Source organism: Falco punctatus, assembly GCF_963210335.1.
Source record: "Falco punctatus genome assembly, chromosome: Z".
Taxonomy (NCBI): Eukaryota; Metazoa; Chordata; class Aves; order Falconiformes; family Falconidae; genus Falco; species Falco punctatus.
This window is the reverse complement of record NC_137586.1, coordinates 2,785,537-2,801,713: the sequence shown is the minus strand read 5'-3', so window position 1 is coordinate 2,801,713 and position 16,177 is coordinate 2,785,537. Positions and strand designations below refer to the sequence as shown.

The 16,177-nt window shown below is 41.2% G+C and overlaps 1 protein-coding gene and 1 long non-coding RNA gene across 4 annotated transcripts; one reads left to right on the top strand and one right to left on the bottom strand.

Annotated features, from left to right (window-relative positions):
- Window positions 1-30: 30 nt before the first annotated feature.
- LOC308056365 lies at window positions 31-1,032 on the bottom strand. The gene is made up of 2 exons (XR_013924791.1): window positions 293-1,032; window positions 31-253 (listed from the first exon to the last, which is right to left on the bottom strand). It is a non-coding gene; the product is annotated as an uncharacterized lncRNA (long non-coding RNA).
- A 116-nt stretch (window positions 1,033-1,148) lies between these two features.
- SKA1 (spindle and kinetochore associated complex subunit 1) lies at window positions 1,149-15,844 on the top strand. Of its 3 annotated transcripts, none has more exons than XM_080371659.1 (7): window positions 1,149-1,297; window positions 2,159-2,262; window positions 3,207-3,331; window positions 4,034-4,125; window positions 7,520-7,657; window positions 9,526-9,695; window positions 14,292-15,844. In XM_080371659.1, the coding sequence occupies exons 2-7, from the start codon at window positions 2,166-2,168 to the stop codon at window positions 14,438-14,440; spliced, it is 771 nt and encodes a 256-aa protein (XP_080227785.1). In that variant the 5' UTR covers window positions 1,149-1,297; window positions 2,159-2,165; the 3' UTR covers window positions 14,441-15,844. The 3 variants fall into 3 exon arrangements, with proteins under 3 accessions (XP_080227785.1, XP_080227786.1, XP_080227787.1); XM_080371660.1 differs by having other exon boundaries at window positions 1,168-1,422; XM_080371661.1 differs by lacking the exons at window positions 1,149-1,297; window positions 2,159-2,262 and adding an exon at window positions 2,270-2,383.
- The last annotated feature ends 333 nt before the right edge of the window (window positions 15,845-16,177 follow it).

Genomic DNA, 16,177 nt, shown 5'->3' with positions numbered 1-16,177 from the left:
CAAGACAACCCGATGTTGAAAGTCTAGAAGAGGAATTTGAGTTGGGTTTTGAAGCAGCTGGCAAATGTGAACATTCCCAGGGTAGGAGGGGGATGTGTGTTTTGAGCTTTTTAGCTCAGGACATCTCTCTTTAGCTTGTTGGGTTTTTTTAATTATTATTTGACATTAAAAATTGCTTATGAAGCAGGGGATTTGAGTATTTTTTTTTCTTGTACTGATGCTTTTATGGTTTGTCTACACAAAGACCATGTCTCTTCTTGAGAAGAAGACATGTTCTTGAGACATGTTCTACTCTTGAACAACGTAGAAGTTGCCAGAGTTATTGCGATGCTGAGAGACAGGAGCTACAGGCACCTTGACTCGGTGCGGTCGTGCAGGCGGGGCTGGGGGCAGGGGGGGCTAGCACAGCCTTCCCGGTGCTGCTGAAGGTCTGGCCACTTTTCACTGCTAAAAACGTTAAGATGATGCATTCTTGTACTGAGCTATTTCACTGTTGTCTGGCGACTCGTGCTTTGTTAGTTTTCCTTTCTCCTCTAAGGTTTGCTGAATGCAGTCACTTCTAGGATTGCATCACTGCTTCAGAAATGGCCTTTTATCTCATTTGTATGTTAATCTGTTTTGGTTCTTCAGGGGGTTCGGGGTTCCTGGGGAGGGAGGGAGCTATGAGCTATTCTTTGTTAGGGAATTGTGGAAAAGAAGATGTTTTGCTCATTTTCTTTCTTTGGAGAGATAAGCAGTCTACCTTTAGCAATAAACCTTTGTAGCTAATTAGAAGAGAGGAGTTTGGGCTAAGTGTAAGCTGTTTATTTATCCCACCCAATTATATATCCCACCCGACCAAAAAAAAAAAACGGCCAAAACCCCAACTAACCCAATTTAAAAAAAAAACACCAAACCCCCCAATGGCTGATAGTTTATAAGACGTACCAGCATGAGTATGTTTATGTTGAAAAGTGACAACTTTTACTGAGGGCTTTGTCTTCTGTTGAACGCCGAAATAAACGGAATTTATGTAACCAATTAATAAATGCTGTGGCCTTGGTTTTTTTACGTTGGAATCCCAGTTGCCCGCGCGGCCGGGAGCTCCACCTCAGCCGTTGCGCTTCCCCCCAGCAGTGCCGCCCGCTTCCCGCCCGCCGCGGCCGCGCAGGCGCCTGAGCTCTCCAACGGCTGGGCGGGCGCGGCGGGTTCGAACCGCCGGTGCCGCCAGAAGCCGGCGGAGCCGGTCGGGGCCGTGCCGCGGGGATCCGGTCTCTTCTTCAACGCCCCGAGCGAGCCGGCTCCGGTCGGCGCAGCGGTGAGAGCGGGGCGCAGCGGGAGGAGAACTCGGGTCGGGTCGCAGGACGTGAGGCAAAACGGAGCGCGAGTGGCCGGGGGCTGGTGCAGGCTGTAGAGGATTCCTTTCCCCTTGACTCTCCTGTGGTACGGAGGGTGTGGAAATGGGCGAATCTTGAATAACTAATGCAGCAAGCGTGCTAGTTCGTGGTACTTTAGAACGACAAGGAAAGAAAAGGTTTGTTTCCAGGTGCTGGCCGCCAGAGGGAGCAGCGTGAGCGCGGGAAGCGCCGGGCCCGCCAGGCCGGCCTTGAGGGCTGCCCGGTCGGCGGCGCGTCTTCATCTGTTATTTTCTATAATAGAGTTAATACTTGTACTTATATAAGGGTAACCCATGTATAATGCTGCCTTTTGTGCGTGCATACTCTTCTAGCAAGCAAGTGCACGTTTCTTTTTGTTTAAGTACTGGTCATTAAAAAAAAAAAGATCAAAACACCTCTTTAGCTGCAGTCTCCCTGAGAGAGCCTTATAGAACCATATAAACCATATTTCTTGCTCATTGCAGTAAATTTCCAATTCCTTTAGTAGTTAACGCCTTAATATAATAAAAGACTTACCCAGTTTGATGAGGAATCCTTGTACTGATATTACACTGCGTTTATCTCCAGAGTTCAGGGGAATTGCTTTGTCTTGTTTAATGCTGGTCACTGCGCTTTCTCTCCTGCATGCAGTTTGCTAAAATAGAAGGTGGTTACTACATTTACTGCTTCACTTAGGTTCCATTTGGTTGTGTGAGAGATCAGGGTCTTTTTTTAAAATTCTGCTTGTGTGCTTAGTGTTTGCAACTGAAGTCTTAAATTACTGCACTTCTGTTTCCCCTCAGTGTGGTGATGGAGCACAGGGTGTCCTCAGGCCTGGAAGATTTATGCCTTCACATCAACAAGAAGATTTCAAAAATTAAAAAGACTGTTATTTTAAGAAGGATAGGTAAAAGAAATCAAGAGTGGCTTTTGGTTTGCACTTCCTTGCAGAAAATGGCAATGCTCTAATTAGACAAGGAATGTACCATGAAGCGGGAATCAAGGAAAATGTAGAGAATAACAATAAAGTGAGCAAGGATGACAAAATGGGAGCATTATCAGGGAACTAGGTGCCAAGCAGAGAACGTAGGCTGAGTGAAAGTGTGTTGCTCAGAGGGGCTTGAAGACTGTTGGTGAATGTACCCTGTATTTTATGTACTTGGTAGCAAAAGCTCCTAATAGGAGAAGAAAAAATATGCTGCCAAGTATGTTAAGCAATTATGTCAAGCCTAATCACAAAAATGTGCAAAGGCACAGGTGAAAGTTTATACAGGTGTCTTGTCCTAGCATTCCAGGAGTGGCTGGCTGTGGCAGTGGGCAACAAACTTATTTAAACTGACATACTGAAATTGATTGGAATGTTTCAGATTCATCTCTTGCCCTTTCATAGGCACAAAGAGAAGTTACACAGGATCATAGAAATGTTGGTTGGGAAGGTCAGTTGGTCGTCTAGGCAAACCTGTTGGAAGAGGAGCTATAGCCCTAAACAGTGTGAGGTCATGAAGGAGAGAACAGGGTGCTATAGCCAAGCAGCTGTGAAAGTGAAGCTGTGTTTAAGACCTGTGTCCTCTATCTGCAACCTGCGGTGGTAGTGGGTACAGCTTAGTGCTTTCCAGCCTCGTGCTGGAGAGAGGCCTTCATTCTTTCATCAGCTTTGAACGCTGTTGGCTGTATAGAGTAGGAGGTTGGCAGTTTGACTAGAAAACATTGCTGCTTCTCATGGGAAGATATGGTGGTTGGGAAGCATAGTGTTAGTACATAAACACTGCTTGTGAAGGGGTGGGAAGTGGGATTTTGGTTTTGCGTTGGAGGTGTTCTGGCTTTTTTGGCTTAATGTTCTCTCTTTGACAGGTCGAGAGCCATCCCTCAGGTATATGTTCTCTAAAATAGGACGTGAGATAATTCTTTTGCATGGTCTCCTGAATAAAATGGAAACAGAAGTTGAAGAACAAGAAAAACTGAAGAATTCGCTAAAAGTAATCTTTTTTTTCCTGTTCGTAAAATACTGAAAGATTCTAGAGGCAACTTTGATAAGTGTGTAGTTGTTATTTTCTAGATCCTTATTGATAGGTTTGGATGTATGTGGTTAACAAGAGAAATGGGCTTGGAACAGGCTTATTGATAGTTTAATTAAGCAGCTCTCCAACATGATGATCTGTCAAGATTTTATTTTTCAAGGTTTATACATTGGAAGCATGTCTGTGTCATAATAGATACTGTGATCTAAAGGGTAGTTCTATTTTTACATCCTTGCAATAGCTATTAAAACTCTTTAATTAGAATATTTATCTGTTCTACTTGTGTGTTTGCAGTGCCTTCATGTGTTAAGTCTTTTGTGAAAGTGTTGTGTGGGGAATGTAGATGAGTTTCCTGTAGTATCTTATCACCACCGCCATTCCCCTGCCCAGACCTGCTGAGGTATATTGTTAAAGGTGTACTTCTTACCCACTCAGTTTTCTCTGACACTTAGAGGGCACTCTTAGCTTTGTTTATCTGAGTTTTACTAGTTGCTCTTGGGAAATTAGGGGGTAGGGAGGCAAGATGATGGAGAGAGAGAGAAAAGAGCACCTCTTAATCAAGGTGGAAGGTATTTTAGCGTTGCCCTAATACTAAACTAATTTTACTTGCTTGACATTAATAGTTTCAGATTTCTGATGAAGTCTTAATGTCAATTTCAGAAGCTCCAGAAGTCAGCTGAGAGGGATCTACGTAAAGCACTGTACCTCCGTGAACACATTCCTCCCTGTCTGCCTAAACTGACTCGGAGCTGGTAGGTAGTACATGAGCGTGGACATAGTGGGCTGCTCCTGGCAGTGTCCAGCTGCAGCACTACAATACAGCTGTACTCCTTTTAGTGTATATTAACTGTGAACTTCTGGGAGCCAAGGCTGTTAATATGTATTGATTCTGGAGTTTGCGTTTGACTGTTCACTACCAGGCTTGGGATAACACCCTAACAAATCCCTTGGGTAAAACCTGTAAAATATTAAGTTGTTCAGATGGAAGTTTCCAGTGGCAGATATGACAAGATGGTAGAAAGCTTGTTCTTCTATAAATCTGAGCACTCCTTGCTTTAGAATTGTAAGCATGCTGATTTGATAGCTGTGGCACCTAAGGATTGAAGAGTAGGTTAGTGATCCAAGTGCTGGGTCACTAGGACTAAAGTTCAACACTGCCCTTACAAATACCATTTTAAAAAAATAAATTCCTCTAACTCAGTCATCTGTCTGTGGAGATTTGAATTATGCTTGTGGTAATTTTATTCTCATTTCCATGCAGCAGCCTGGCATTTATTTTAGCTGGCAATGACATCCACTTGCCTTTGAGAAAGGGCTGCACTAAGAAGCTGTTCAGAATAAAGTAGCTCAAGTGAAAGAATGAAACACAAGTATGTGGAACAATAGCTATTATTCAGAAGGTTTCTAAGACATAACTCTGACTAGGTTTCTTGGAGTGGTCAGCTCTTTCTTTGGCCTGTTAGAATTGTTTTTTATTTTTCAGTGGTGCTGGGATATGCCAGATGGGTATCTCTAATTTTAGAGTAACATCTGAAGATCCCCCAACTTGCTTCTACCCTCATAGCTTGCCAGAAGGCAATGCATCAATCTGTTCGAATTCAGTGCTTCCAGTATGTGCCCTGAATCTATCAGCATTACCTGGTCTTGCTCCTAATGCCAGACAAGCCTCAGGCTGGAAACATTACCGGTGTATTCCAGCAAAATTGGGGTACAGAAGAGAAAAATTAACTAATTTTAGATAGTGTGTAGCAATGTTCTGATCTGTATAGGTACTGCTTGTATGGAAACTTGGACTAGTCTTAGCCGGTAAAGAGATGACTTGTGCAGAAGCTTTTTTTTCTGAATGCAACCCTTTAGACAACCTTCAGTTTAGGAAACAGCCTCCTAAAAACGTGTCCAGAGATGTCTTACTCCTTTTCAATTTGGATCTTGTTTTCTGTGTGTGTGTGTGTGTGTGTGTGTGAAAGAATGGGAGTTCTTCAGAAATTGTCACTGGGGCTCTGCCTTCCTTTTGTAACTTCCTTAATTTAGGAAAATCCTTTGTCTTAAGTTTACATTAGCTCCTGGAAATCAGACACAAATGAGGCTTGTTTAGTGACTGTGTCACCTCTGATATCAAAAAGATTCTTTGGGATATCGGTTTCCCTTCCAGACTTGTCCTGGTTTTGATCAAGAAGTTAACTGTGATACGACTTCAGTTGGTCCTTCCCTTTCTAGACAGAACCACACATGTAAAACTAAGCAAGTTTTTCTAATAATTTTCTACAGATTGTGCTCTACCAGCTTACAACTGCTGTTCTGTCAGTCTCAGTTTGTGTTGTTTTGTCCTGGGAATAATACATTGATAGGTTAATGCTGTTTGTCAAAGCACCCTGTCTCCTTTCTCCCCACATTATCACTTCTTGGTTTTCACTGTGTGATACAGTGGAGGATTGAGCAAGTGCAAGACAGACCGTAATTGGTCGGAATCCATCTGTATCACTGTAAACAGGCCTTCAGTCCTCTTCCCCAAGCCTTTCTCCACTGACCTTCTCCATTTCTGTTCCTCTACATCCCAAAATGCTTGAGGAACTGAGTACTGATTGTTGAGTTGTTATCATGAGACAAGTAATGCAGAAAGCAGAGCAAGCACTTGAACACTGGTGAGACAGGCCTTCAAATCTCAGAATGAAAACGCCCACACAGACAAATCGAACAATTCATGACTTTAGCTGTTGTTTCTCTCCTATATTCTTGGTTTTAATGTTCTTGTTTACCAGAGGAATCTCACGGAAATAAAAAGCATGTTCAATGTATCTTAAGTATTCCAGGTGTTTATTGAGAGAGCAGTTTCTCCCCACACCAAAGCCAGATTTTTGAATACTTCAGTTCTTTGTTTTCATGGTCCAGCTCAGCAGTGAACTGCATATGTACCATCTCACAGCAGCAATGTAGAGGCAAGGTGGTGGGTGGGAACCCAAAGCAGAAGTACCTCATGGGGAGGAATCATCTAGAAAAGATAACATGTTTGTTGCAGTGAGGAGGATGGCAGGAGACTGGAGTGTATGGGAGGAGTGAAGTTTTAAGACGTGAACTCGCCTCTCTCACCTCTCTCGGTCACTGTTTCAAACCTGCCTCCAACACCACCAAAAGTCCCCACCTTTCCCTTTCCCTTCCCTGCCACTAGTGCTAGCTCCAGGGTGCCAGGATTAGTTTTGAGCAGGGCCTCACCTTGTTTTTTTCAGATGTTTACATCTGGGTTAGTTTAACTGTTGGTGTCCTGGATTTCAGAAGGGCACTGCATTGCGGCATGGCACAGTGGGTCAACAGATGGGTCACTGCTGTGCCGATCAATGCCTGTTAAACAAAGGTGTCTCCTTGTGGGAAGGTTAGATCAAAGCAGAGGATCAGATCTTTGTGACAGGTCGGCTTGGTACTGCATCAGTTATTTCTTTGCACATCTCAGCCCAATAATGTCCTTGTATTCAGCTGACAGTGGGTTTGGCCAAATGTATCCTCTTTGCTGTCCTCCCACCAATGAGCAGGAGAGCAGCTAGGTGGGTGGCTGGCAAATAACTCGGGGTTTGAGGCTGTAAGCTGAGTGTTTGGAGGAAGGGTGAATTTATAAAAATAATGCTTTAATAATCACTCAAAGCAGGAAATTCCTTGGCTTTTGGGATCTAGCCTAAAAAAAAAAAAATCCCAGCCTTCTGGATGGTTGAATTTCTTTGCTTCAAAAGATTATTGGTTGAGTCAGGCTTCCCAAGATCTGAACTTGTTTCAAAGAGCTGTGAAGTACTTCAAATCTGCCTGTCAGGTGCAGCTCTGTGCTGTGGTCCATCTGATAAAAAGCAAGGCCTCGTGTTTTGTGAAATGTAATGGTACGTTGAATTCTTAACTGCTCTGTGCTGCATTTGGACTGCTTCCAATTCACCTGCTAGCCACCTCTGTAGCAGAGAAATGAAGAGCTGTAATGAATTCAGCTAAAGTATGCAATTTGAAATGGAGTAGGCTTTCTTTATTTTTCTTCCAGGAAAGATCATGAATTGTGTTCATCCAGCCTAGCAGATGGGTAGGAACTTAGGTCTGAGAGTAAGCAGACTTGATAATATAATGGTATTCTTCTTACTACTTATCTGCTATTTATGCACTTCATTCTTTTTACAGCATCACTGGTCTGACTGTGAAATTTCAAGAACAAACAGAAGTTGTAACACCCAAATATGCAAAGAAACCTACAGAAGAGCCAAGACTTATTAAAACAGTACGCTTAGTCACTGTGGAAGAATTTGAATCTGTTCCTACGTAAGTAAGCGTGGCTTTTCTTAGACCCTGTCATGCCAATTTGGGTGGCAAATGTAGGTTTGGGAGAGTGTGCTCTTGCAGAACTGAGACTGACAGAGATGTTTTGAAATTTTAAATGTTCCATAGCATGAAACATAATAGCTTCAAATACTTTATATGCAATACTGTCAAACTGGTAAATTAAATGAATACAGCTAATTAAGTCTTTTTATTTATATGTTGAGAAGATCAGAACTAATCGGTGAAAACCCAAAGCTCTTGTCTGAAAATTCATTTTAATTGTATAGACAGAAATATGTTAGCTAATGGATGGGTTCTCTTCTTGTTTTGAGAACTTGACTTTTTTTTAAAAAAAGGAGCCATCATCTCCTAAGATGGAAGGTAGGGTTACACTTAAAAGGAAAAATAATCATGGAATCAATTAGGTTGGAAAAGACCTTTAAGATCATCAAGTCCAACTGTTAACTGGGCACTGCCAAGTCAATATAATGATAAATGCTATTTTTATTTGACCCAGCTATTGGTTTCTGAAAACTTACAGTCTTGACTTACCAGTCTGTTTTGAGACAGGAAAAGAAATCAGGCTTGCTAAAAGCAAAAAATGCCTCCAGCTGAAATATCCCAAATTTCTGGAATAGAAAGCCATGGGGTTTTTTCCCCTACCATCAGGACCTGATTAATAGAAATCCTCATCTGAAGTCTGTTGTGTAGGGATAACTTTTCTTAAATGGCATTTTGGGGACAAGGACAAACATTTCTGCAAAAAGGAGAAAATTCTCTTTTAAGGCTAAATTGTTATCAAGACTCTAGATTCAGTGTGTTCCCTGGCAACACTTGTTTCAGTAAGATTATTTTTTTTGAGTCTGCATTTACTCGAGGCTTTCAAATAGTCTTTCCTGTAGCTTTCACAGTTTTCAGGTAAGCAGTGCCTTTCTTCCACCAAATTACTCAGTCCAAAAAATGAAGGAGCCTGAATTCAAGTCGTGAATTCAAGCTGTGAGGTTGCCCTGGCTTTTACTGAAGTGCTTTCTGGGGTTTTTTTTTGTATTTAGCTTACTGCTCGACGTATGAGTTTCAGATTTAATTTTTAAATAATGGCTTCTCAGTTTGTAGCACGTTTCCTTTTCCCTGAATTTGTGCCTTTACATCTATAAATACTGAATAGCCTTATTGCAAGTATTCCAGTGTTCTAATATTTCCACATCACTTTGTTTTTATCTCTGTGCTTCCTGTACCTCTAGGCTGTTATCAGCAGGTCTTATTATTTTAGTACTAGTTTTATGAAATGCTCTGAAAGTTCAGAAGTGGATGTTGGTAGTGCAGAACTGTGTCTGTGTAGCTCAGTCGGCTGCATAATAAAATGTAAGAACCAACACAAAACTGGTATTTCTTAACAAAACCCACAAAGGAATGGCTGTAAGCTTAAACACAGGTTATTTATGGTTATCACATGAACCAAATTGCCCTCTTAAGCAGAAACACTTCATTTCAGTTTTGACTCATGCTATGTTTGCTGCAAAGTTGCTTGTTTTTTCTGTTTGTAGTTTAAGGGATATGCTATAAAAGCAACTTTTATTCCATTTTGGAAGGCTCGTTAGAGCTTAAGCACTGGATATCTTTTACTTTTTAACTTAGCTTTCTAATGTTTCATCTTTCTGGTTTAGGTTTTATCATGGCTTTTTTACCTTCAAGATTATTAAAACAATCAGGGAAATGAACAAAATTAATGACGACGCTTATTCATTAACACAAAGCAGAAGAAACTGCCTCTAACTAGGAATAGCATGTTCAGTTAAGGCTGCCGAAAGAGAAAAATAAACATGGAACTGTGTGACTTTCTGGTTACTGATTTTTATTTCTATTTGTAGGTATATGAAAGGTCGTTTAACATGTGATCACATTAATACAGTTGTTGAAGCGATGAACAAGGCTGTGGTGTGCAAATACAAGATCTTGAATCAGCCTTTGAAATCTATGAATGGAGCAGTAAGAAAACTCTACCACAGGTTCCTGGAAGAAGACACAAAGGATACAAAAGGTATTCCCGTCCCGTCGTCGTCGTCCCCCTCCCCCGTTAGTACCAAACTCAAAACACTTGGATATTGCTGCACAAGTATAAAAGTACTGGAGAAAATATTAAAAGTACTGGAGAAAATATTGAATGATGAACTAATGACAGCACATGCTTTTCATGTTATAGTGTAACTTACAGCATCTTTTTCTCAGAAAATCGTCTATCCAGGCATTCTGGTAGTTGGTGGAATGGTCTAACCTGTGGGAGTGTTTAAAACTGTCAGTCCTGAAAAATTTTTGAAAACCTGGCATTGCTTATTCTCAGGCAGAGAACAGGAAAAATAATTAATAATCTTTAGACTTAGCAGGGCTTTCCCTTCCTTACCAGCACAGGGTGCCACAGTCTAAATCAGATTTGGCCCTAAAGAATTCCTGTCCACTACTGGGGATGAGCAACACTTTGACTGTCTGGAGCAATCAAAGTTCTGGTTGCCCTTTGATGTAAGGGGAGGAGAACAGAAATAAAGTTCACTTCCAGATAAGATTCTAGGCCGTAAGGAATATATCTTATGTATATCTTAATGTCTTCTTACTATACAGAACTGCATAGTCAGTATAAGATCCTGTCACCTCTTCTAGATAAAGTCATACAGTGTAGCAACAAGGGGTTATTGTTTTGACTGAACAGTTTTCCTATAACTGATATGGATACTTTTTTATGTTTTCCCTGAAAACATGTCACTTTCATGGTGTGTTTGAGTGTACAAAGATTTAATTTGGAATCGCCATAGGTTCTGGAAACTCCTAGTTTGATAACCAAACTAGAAATTGTGGTTTCAGTTTTTAAGCTAGAAAGGACATGAGGTATTAAAAATTTGTTCTGAAGTTGGGAAATAAGGGTAATCAGTCATGCTGCAGTGGGTTTGTGGAAGAGACAGGGATGTCTGATAATTTAAGAAGCTTTCTCCTCTTAAAAGCATAGAGGGAACAAAAATGCACCAAAATGTCTTTCTCTCAATTTAAAAGCAAGTTGTACTTACAGCTTAGTTTTTCCAAAGATATGTGGCACAGTAAATCTCTAATATTAAAATCTCCTTTTTGACATTCCTTTCCTTTTGAGAGCAAGTATGTAATTATTCCTGGAGGGGTGTACTGCACATGTCAAGCTTGGCAATGTCCTTAGAATACCCTCATGTTTCCAAGTTCGGATGTAAAATGTAGAGCAGATTTTCTTCTGCCTCACAGAAAGAGATGTTTTCTGACACCTCGGCCTCTCAATTTTTGCCCTGAACAGAATGCAAGAACATTCTGTCCTGAGCATTCACTGGGTACTCGGGAGTCACCTTATGACAAACTGTGACTTTTTCTGCCTTCCTTTGGATTTGTTGCTAATCAAGAGTCTCTCAATGTTATATTGCGGTGATAACATCACTAACTCTAGATTCTAAACGCAGCTGTTCTGTAGGAAAGCGACTGATATGATGGACATGCCTGGCACTGTTTTGAGACCTGTGGGGTAAACGTGTGGTATGAAAGTCAGTGTTGTAAAGGATTTTAGCATGTTAAAGCACCATATTAAAGACATGCAGCCAGACTACTTCACGTAACTGACTTCTGATTTGAGCTCTGATAGTTCGGCTTTTCTCTAGACAAATTTTGCTTCAGTCTAAGAGTGGTTTATATTAATCTAGGATTTCTTAAAAGGCTTGCTTCTTCATTTTTAACTTAAAATATCTTTTTGGTTTAGCTGTTCCTGTCCTCAGGATGATAGTAAGGACTTGGAGCCTGTGGCTACAGAGGAGAGACTAAACACTGTAAGGGCCCTCCTAGGCCTGGAATGCTGCTTAGACTGCACTGTGATCCATCGCAGCTTCAGCTGCAGTGAAGGAGCCATTCTAGCAGCTTGAGAAAGCTACAACTAGTCAGAGATAATTTTATACCAGAAAGTATTATTTTTTAAAAGTCTGAAAAATTGAGGGTTTTAATTTCTTAAAGTACCTGAGAGACAGTCTTGATTTTCTTGTTTATGTTGGAAAGCTTAGTTAGGAAACTAGGACATTCAGCATGTGAGAGAGAGAGAGAGAGGGTTTTTGGGTTTTTGTTGTGACTAATCATCTAGAAAGTCTAAAGAAGAGGTCTGGCAGCCTGTCAGACAGTTCTTATCTGGCCTGCACAAAATGATTAAATGTCTTTATCCATTGCATTTTTCAGGATGAGGTTGTGCATTCATTGATTTGTTTGCTTAAATTTCTACTGTGAGTGTGTGTCTGCTTAGGATTCCCACAGTTTCTCAGCCTGGGCTGATTGCCAGCTGACCTCTTCTTTTGATCAGAAAAGATGCTGCCAGGTTTATCAGGGTAACCTTCCACACAGTAAGGTAGTTCAGTTTAGCTAGTTATTTAGTGCCTTCACCTACTCCTTCCAACCAAACCACTGCCCTTTTTCCAGCTGTGGTTTCTTCATAAAAATGATCCTGCTATGCTGAATGTTGCTGTCCTGAATTCTGGGCAAATACAAGAAGAAATCATATTCTGCACAGGTTGAGGACATTCTGGTGCTCCCCCAGGTATAACAGACTGAAATTGATTTGCAGATTATCCCTGGGTTCCTAACACTGTTCAGGTGTATCACCCTGTTACTGGTGATTGCAAATGGTCTCTGTCCAGCTGTAGTTACGTTTTTAATCAGTTATGCAAGTTTTTTCTTTTCCTAGTAAACAAACTTTCCACTTCTCATCTGTATGTGAATTGGCAGTGTTGAAAGCTCTGCTGAGATCCAGCATAGTTCATCTAGGGGAAGACCTCCAGCTTTTGACAGTTGCTGTCTCTGGAAGATTCTACTAGAATCTGTGTCACCAGCTCTCAGAACAGCCCAGTCTGTGAGAAACTGATCTCCTAATTCTTCAGCTCTGGCTATGCAATGTTTTGAGGAAGACTACGCTTATAAATGGCACTCTGAGACCTTAGTTCTAAATGGCCATTATGTCCTTGGTTGCTCCTTCATAGTGGAGTGTGTATCCTGCTAAACCACTCATAAGGTGAAATTTAAAGATGAGATGTTTACAGGAAAACACAGATGTGCCTGTGTAAAGCTACATTGTATTTGTTTAATAAATAAAAGCTTTCTTGGCAGCTGGGGCTTTCCAGCTAGCATCAGCTACTTTCTCCTTAGTTAAGCAGGAAGGACTTTCCAATAACTTGGTTGATGATGCTGCCTCTGCCTTACTTCCAGTGTAAAAGGAGGGAGAATGCTATCCTCTTTTTCCAATCTCGGAACACCCCTGGCCTTGTGACTTCTTGCATGTATGACTTGGAAGCATGATACTACAGAAGAATGTGTTATTTCCTTCTACTTCCTCCCTTTAAAGATAATTGCTTTTCTTTCTTACGGTTTTATGCAGATGCATCGTTAAAACCTTATGCCATGTTACAGGAAGCATTAAATCTACAGTCTTTTTACTAGTTCTATAATTATCTCCTATCTGAGCAGTGTATAAAGACTGAATGTGAAATCACAGTGAATGTAGCTGTGCTTAGAATAATTCCTGCCTGCCTTCCTGGTGTCTGCTGTTAGCTTGTGGGGACTTTCTTGGGGTTCTGTTTTTGAATTTTAAATGCTTTCACTCCAGTCAAGGCCTTGGTTTCTTACAAGTACTTAATAATGAGAATTGCCTGTTAGAAGTAGTTAATCAAGTACAAGAAGGGATGGGCTGCCAGCTCTGATGCAGGACCTTCCTGTGACGTTTTCTTAGAGACATAAGGAGGAGGATGTTCCAAGTGATTAGTCTTTTTCTTGCATTTCCTTAATTAATGAAGAATTACTCTTTTCTAAGTCTGATGGAAGTCAAGGGGGATGGTGGGCTGCATAGCTCTGATGTATGCAGGGCTCTGTCCTTCTATCTGCAAAGGGCCAATGCCAGAACTTGAGTGCCTGCTGAAAGGACATCATCAGGCCACAGCTCATTTCAGACATTGCAAAGCAATTACTTGGGATGCAAATTACGCTGCTGCTCAGCTGTGTTCCATGATAGAAACACTGAAGCATTGTGCCTTTCTTTGTAAAGCTGTGTTACGGTCTTTAGACAGACCCTGAGCATCTCTTCGGTTTTGCTCACGTCAGTGCTTTGGAGGTCACTAAAAGCAGAGCACCTATGGGCAAGGCCTAGAAAAAAATTTTACTGTTAGGCATCAAGACTCTTCAAAGTGTGCTGTAATCAACTTTCTACTAGCCACATCTTCTGGCATATCTGTGGAAAATCTCGTACCTGGTCCTGGGTGGCGTTTTGAACTGCTACAGACTTTACACCCTGATAGAGGAGCATGGATGTTAGTAGTTGAGAGACGTTAGTAGACACAGCTGACAACAGGTGGAGCTCGCCGAATGGGCCCTGTGGACAATGCAGGGTAGTGGAATTTAATGGGAAGGCTGGTAATTCATCTTTCTGATGACAAATTTAGAAAGCAGAACAAAGTTCCTGAGGTCACATGAGGCTGTCCTACTGCTGATTGTATTTTTTTCATCGGTGTGCATTGTTAAGAAGAGGTCGTATTGTTACTTGTGTAATACTAGATTATCCTACAACATAATCATTTCTATAGCAAAGTCTTTATTTGTTTTCCAGGTGCATTTTTTATTGTGGAGGCTGATATCAAAGAGTTTAACCGACTGAAAGTGGATAGGCGCTTCTATAGGATCATCGATATCCTGCGCCACTGCCAGAGATTGAGAGAAGTCCGTGGCTCAGGACTTGTACGCTATGTGATCTGCTAAGAAGCTTTCTGTACTCTGCTTACCCAGGACACGGAAGGCAGAAGTATTTTGAGATGCAGAGATATTTTGTTGTCTGTAGAGCGATTCTATGTGTTGGTGTTCTATCCAACTCTCTTATTTTCTAAAAGGCAGGAGTGAGGACCAAGAAGGGATTTTCAGACATCTATCCTAAATTAGGAGTGGTGATATCAAATGGCTTTGAAGTATTTGAGTTTTGTTTTGAAAACTTGAGAGGAACGACTGTCTCTTGGAAAATTACAAATGCAAACCAGATTGGCAATTGGTGCACCTGTAGTCACAGGCAGTTTTAATCACGTTTTCAGGTCAGCGCTTCAAAGTTTAATTCTCTGCATGTTAATAATGTTCCTTTGTGTTTATGAGTTGGAGACTGTGCCTAAGGCTCTGTAGCTACTCGAAGGAAGCATTTGATTGTTTTCTTTTAATCCCTCAAACCAATTTCCAGATTTCCTTTTCTTAATCTTTTTCTTCTTATCCTAATTATATGTTTTGGTGTTTCCTGCATTGCTTGAACAGGAGGATCTGAAGTGGTTTAAACATTTCCAGACTGATGATTGGTAGTTCTGTTCGCCATGGGGTTTTCATACTTCATCATGCAGCCAGATTTTTTCCCCCAGACCAACCCGTGAGACTGGGACAGTAGAGCAGTGGGATTTTGTAAGTGAAGCTGTTACTTTCACTTTGAAAATACTGGTTGAACTTGCCACAGTTTTTATTATAGAAGGTTGCTTTCAAGTGACCTATTAGTGTAGTAAGTTCCAGAGTAGAGTTACTGTGATAAATATCAACTCTGCAAGTAATCAAAACTTTTGATAAGAAAAGCTACGGTCTTTTTCTTCTATGAGCCTGTATCTGCTGCTGTCCTAACTTCTAATCTAAAATAACTCCACTCCTCCTGTCAGTATTAAGATGACAATTTAATGAGCAGAAGACCCTGAATGAACTTTGAACTTTCTCAGCAAGAGATCCTGGTGAGTGCTAAACAACCCTAGATTCCCATTTTTGTGTGTAGAGGGGGTTTTTTTTGTTTTTTTTTCGTCTTCTGCTCTGGGATGTTGAGATCCAAGTTGAGGTATCCACTCTGCATCATATTGCAGTGTATTTCATGTTCAGGTGAATGCACAGCATTAGGAGCATGTGCAAAACCAGTTTCTATAGGTGGCAGATGAGTCCATCTGATCTTTTGCAAAGCTCATTTTATATTAAATAATAAGTGTAGAGGTTTGGGTCCGTGGATCATCAGGTCCTTTTTTGTTGTTTTGTGGTTGGGTTTTTTTTTTTCGTTTTGCCCAGCTTCATGTACTCTGAAGAGTCTTTCAAGAGTCAGGACTGGCAATATCATTAAGACTATCATGACTTAATAAAAAGAAATTTCCTCGTAAAGCAGTTGCACTGGCTTGGCTTTTATTTCATTTTTGGTTTTGACAGTTCCAGGTGGCTTGTTCCAGACTGTCCAGCAGCCTAACTTCTGTTTCCTTCTGCCCTCCCTGATCATCTGACTCATCAGGTCTCCAGCCTGCACCAGGAGGAGCTCCCATTGCGTACGTACCCCTACAGGGAGGTTGGTCTGTTGGACATGGGGCTGTTTCAGTATTTGCAGCATGTTGACTTTTCTTCCTCTGCAATTTATTTTGCGATTACATGGCTTTAACTTTAGAAGTGTGGAGAAGAAGCAAAAAGAGCCTCAAATGGGCTCAGAAGAACCATGTCCAAGTAAAC

Excerpts from the sequence above, each read along its gene's own strand:
- SKA1 (XM_080371659.1), top strand. The coding sequence starts at position 2,166 with ATGGAGCACAGGGTGTCCTCAGGCCTGGAAGATTTATGCCTTCACATC. Across the intron at positions 2,263-3,206 it reads TGTTATTTTAAGAAGGATAG|GTCGAGAGCCATCCCTCAGG; the intron begins GTAAAAGAAATC and ends TCTCTTTGACAG. Across the intron at positions 4,126-7,519 it reads CCTAAACTGACTCGGAGCTG|CATCACTGGTCTGACTGTGA; the intron begins GTAGGTAGTACA and ends TTCTTTTTACAG.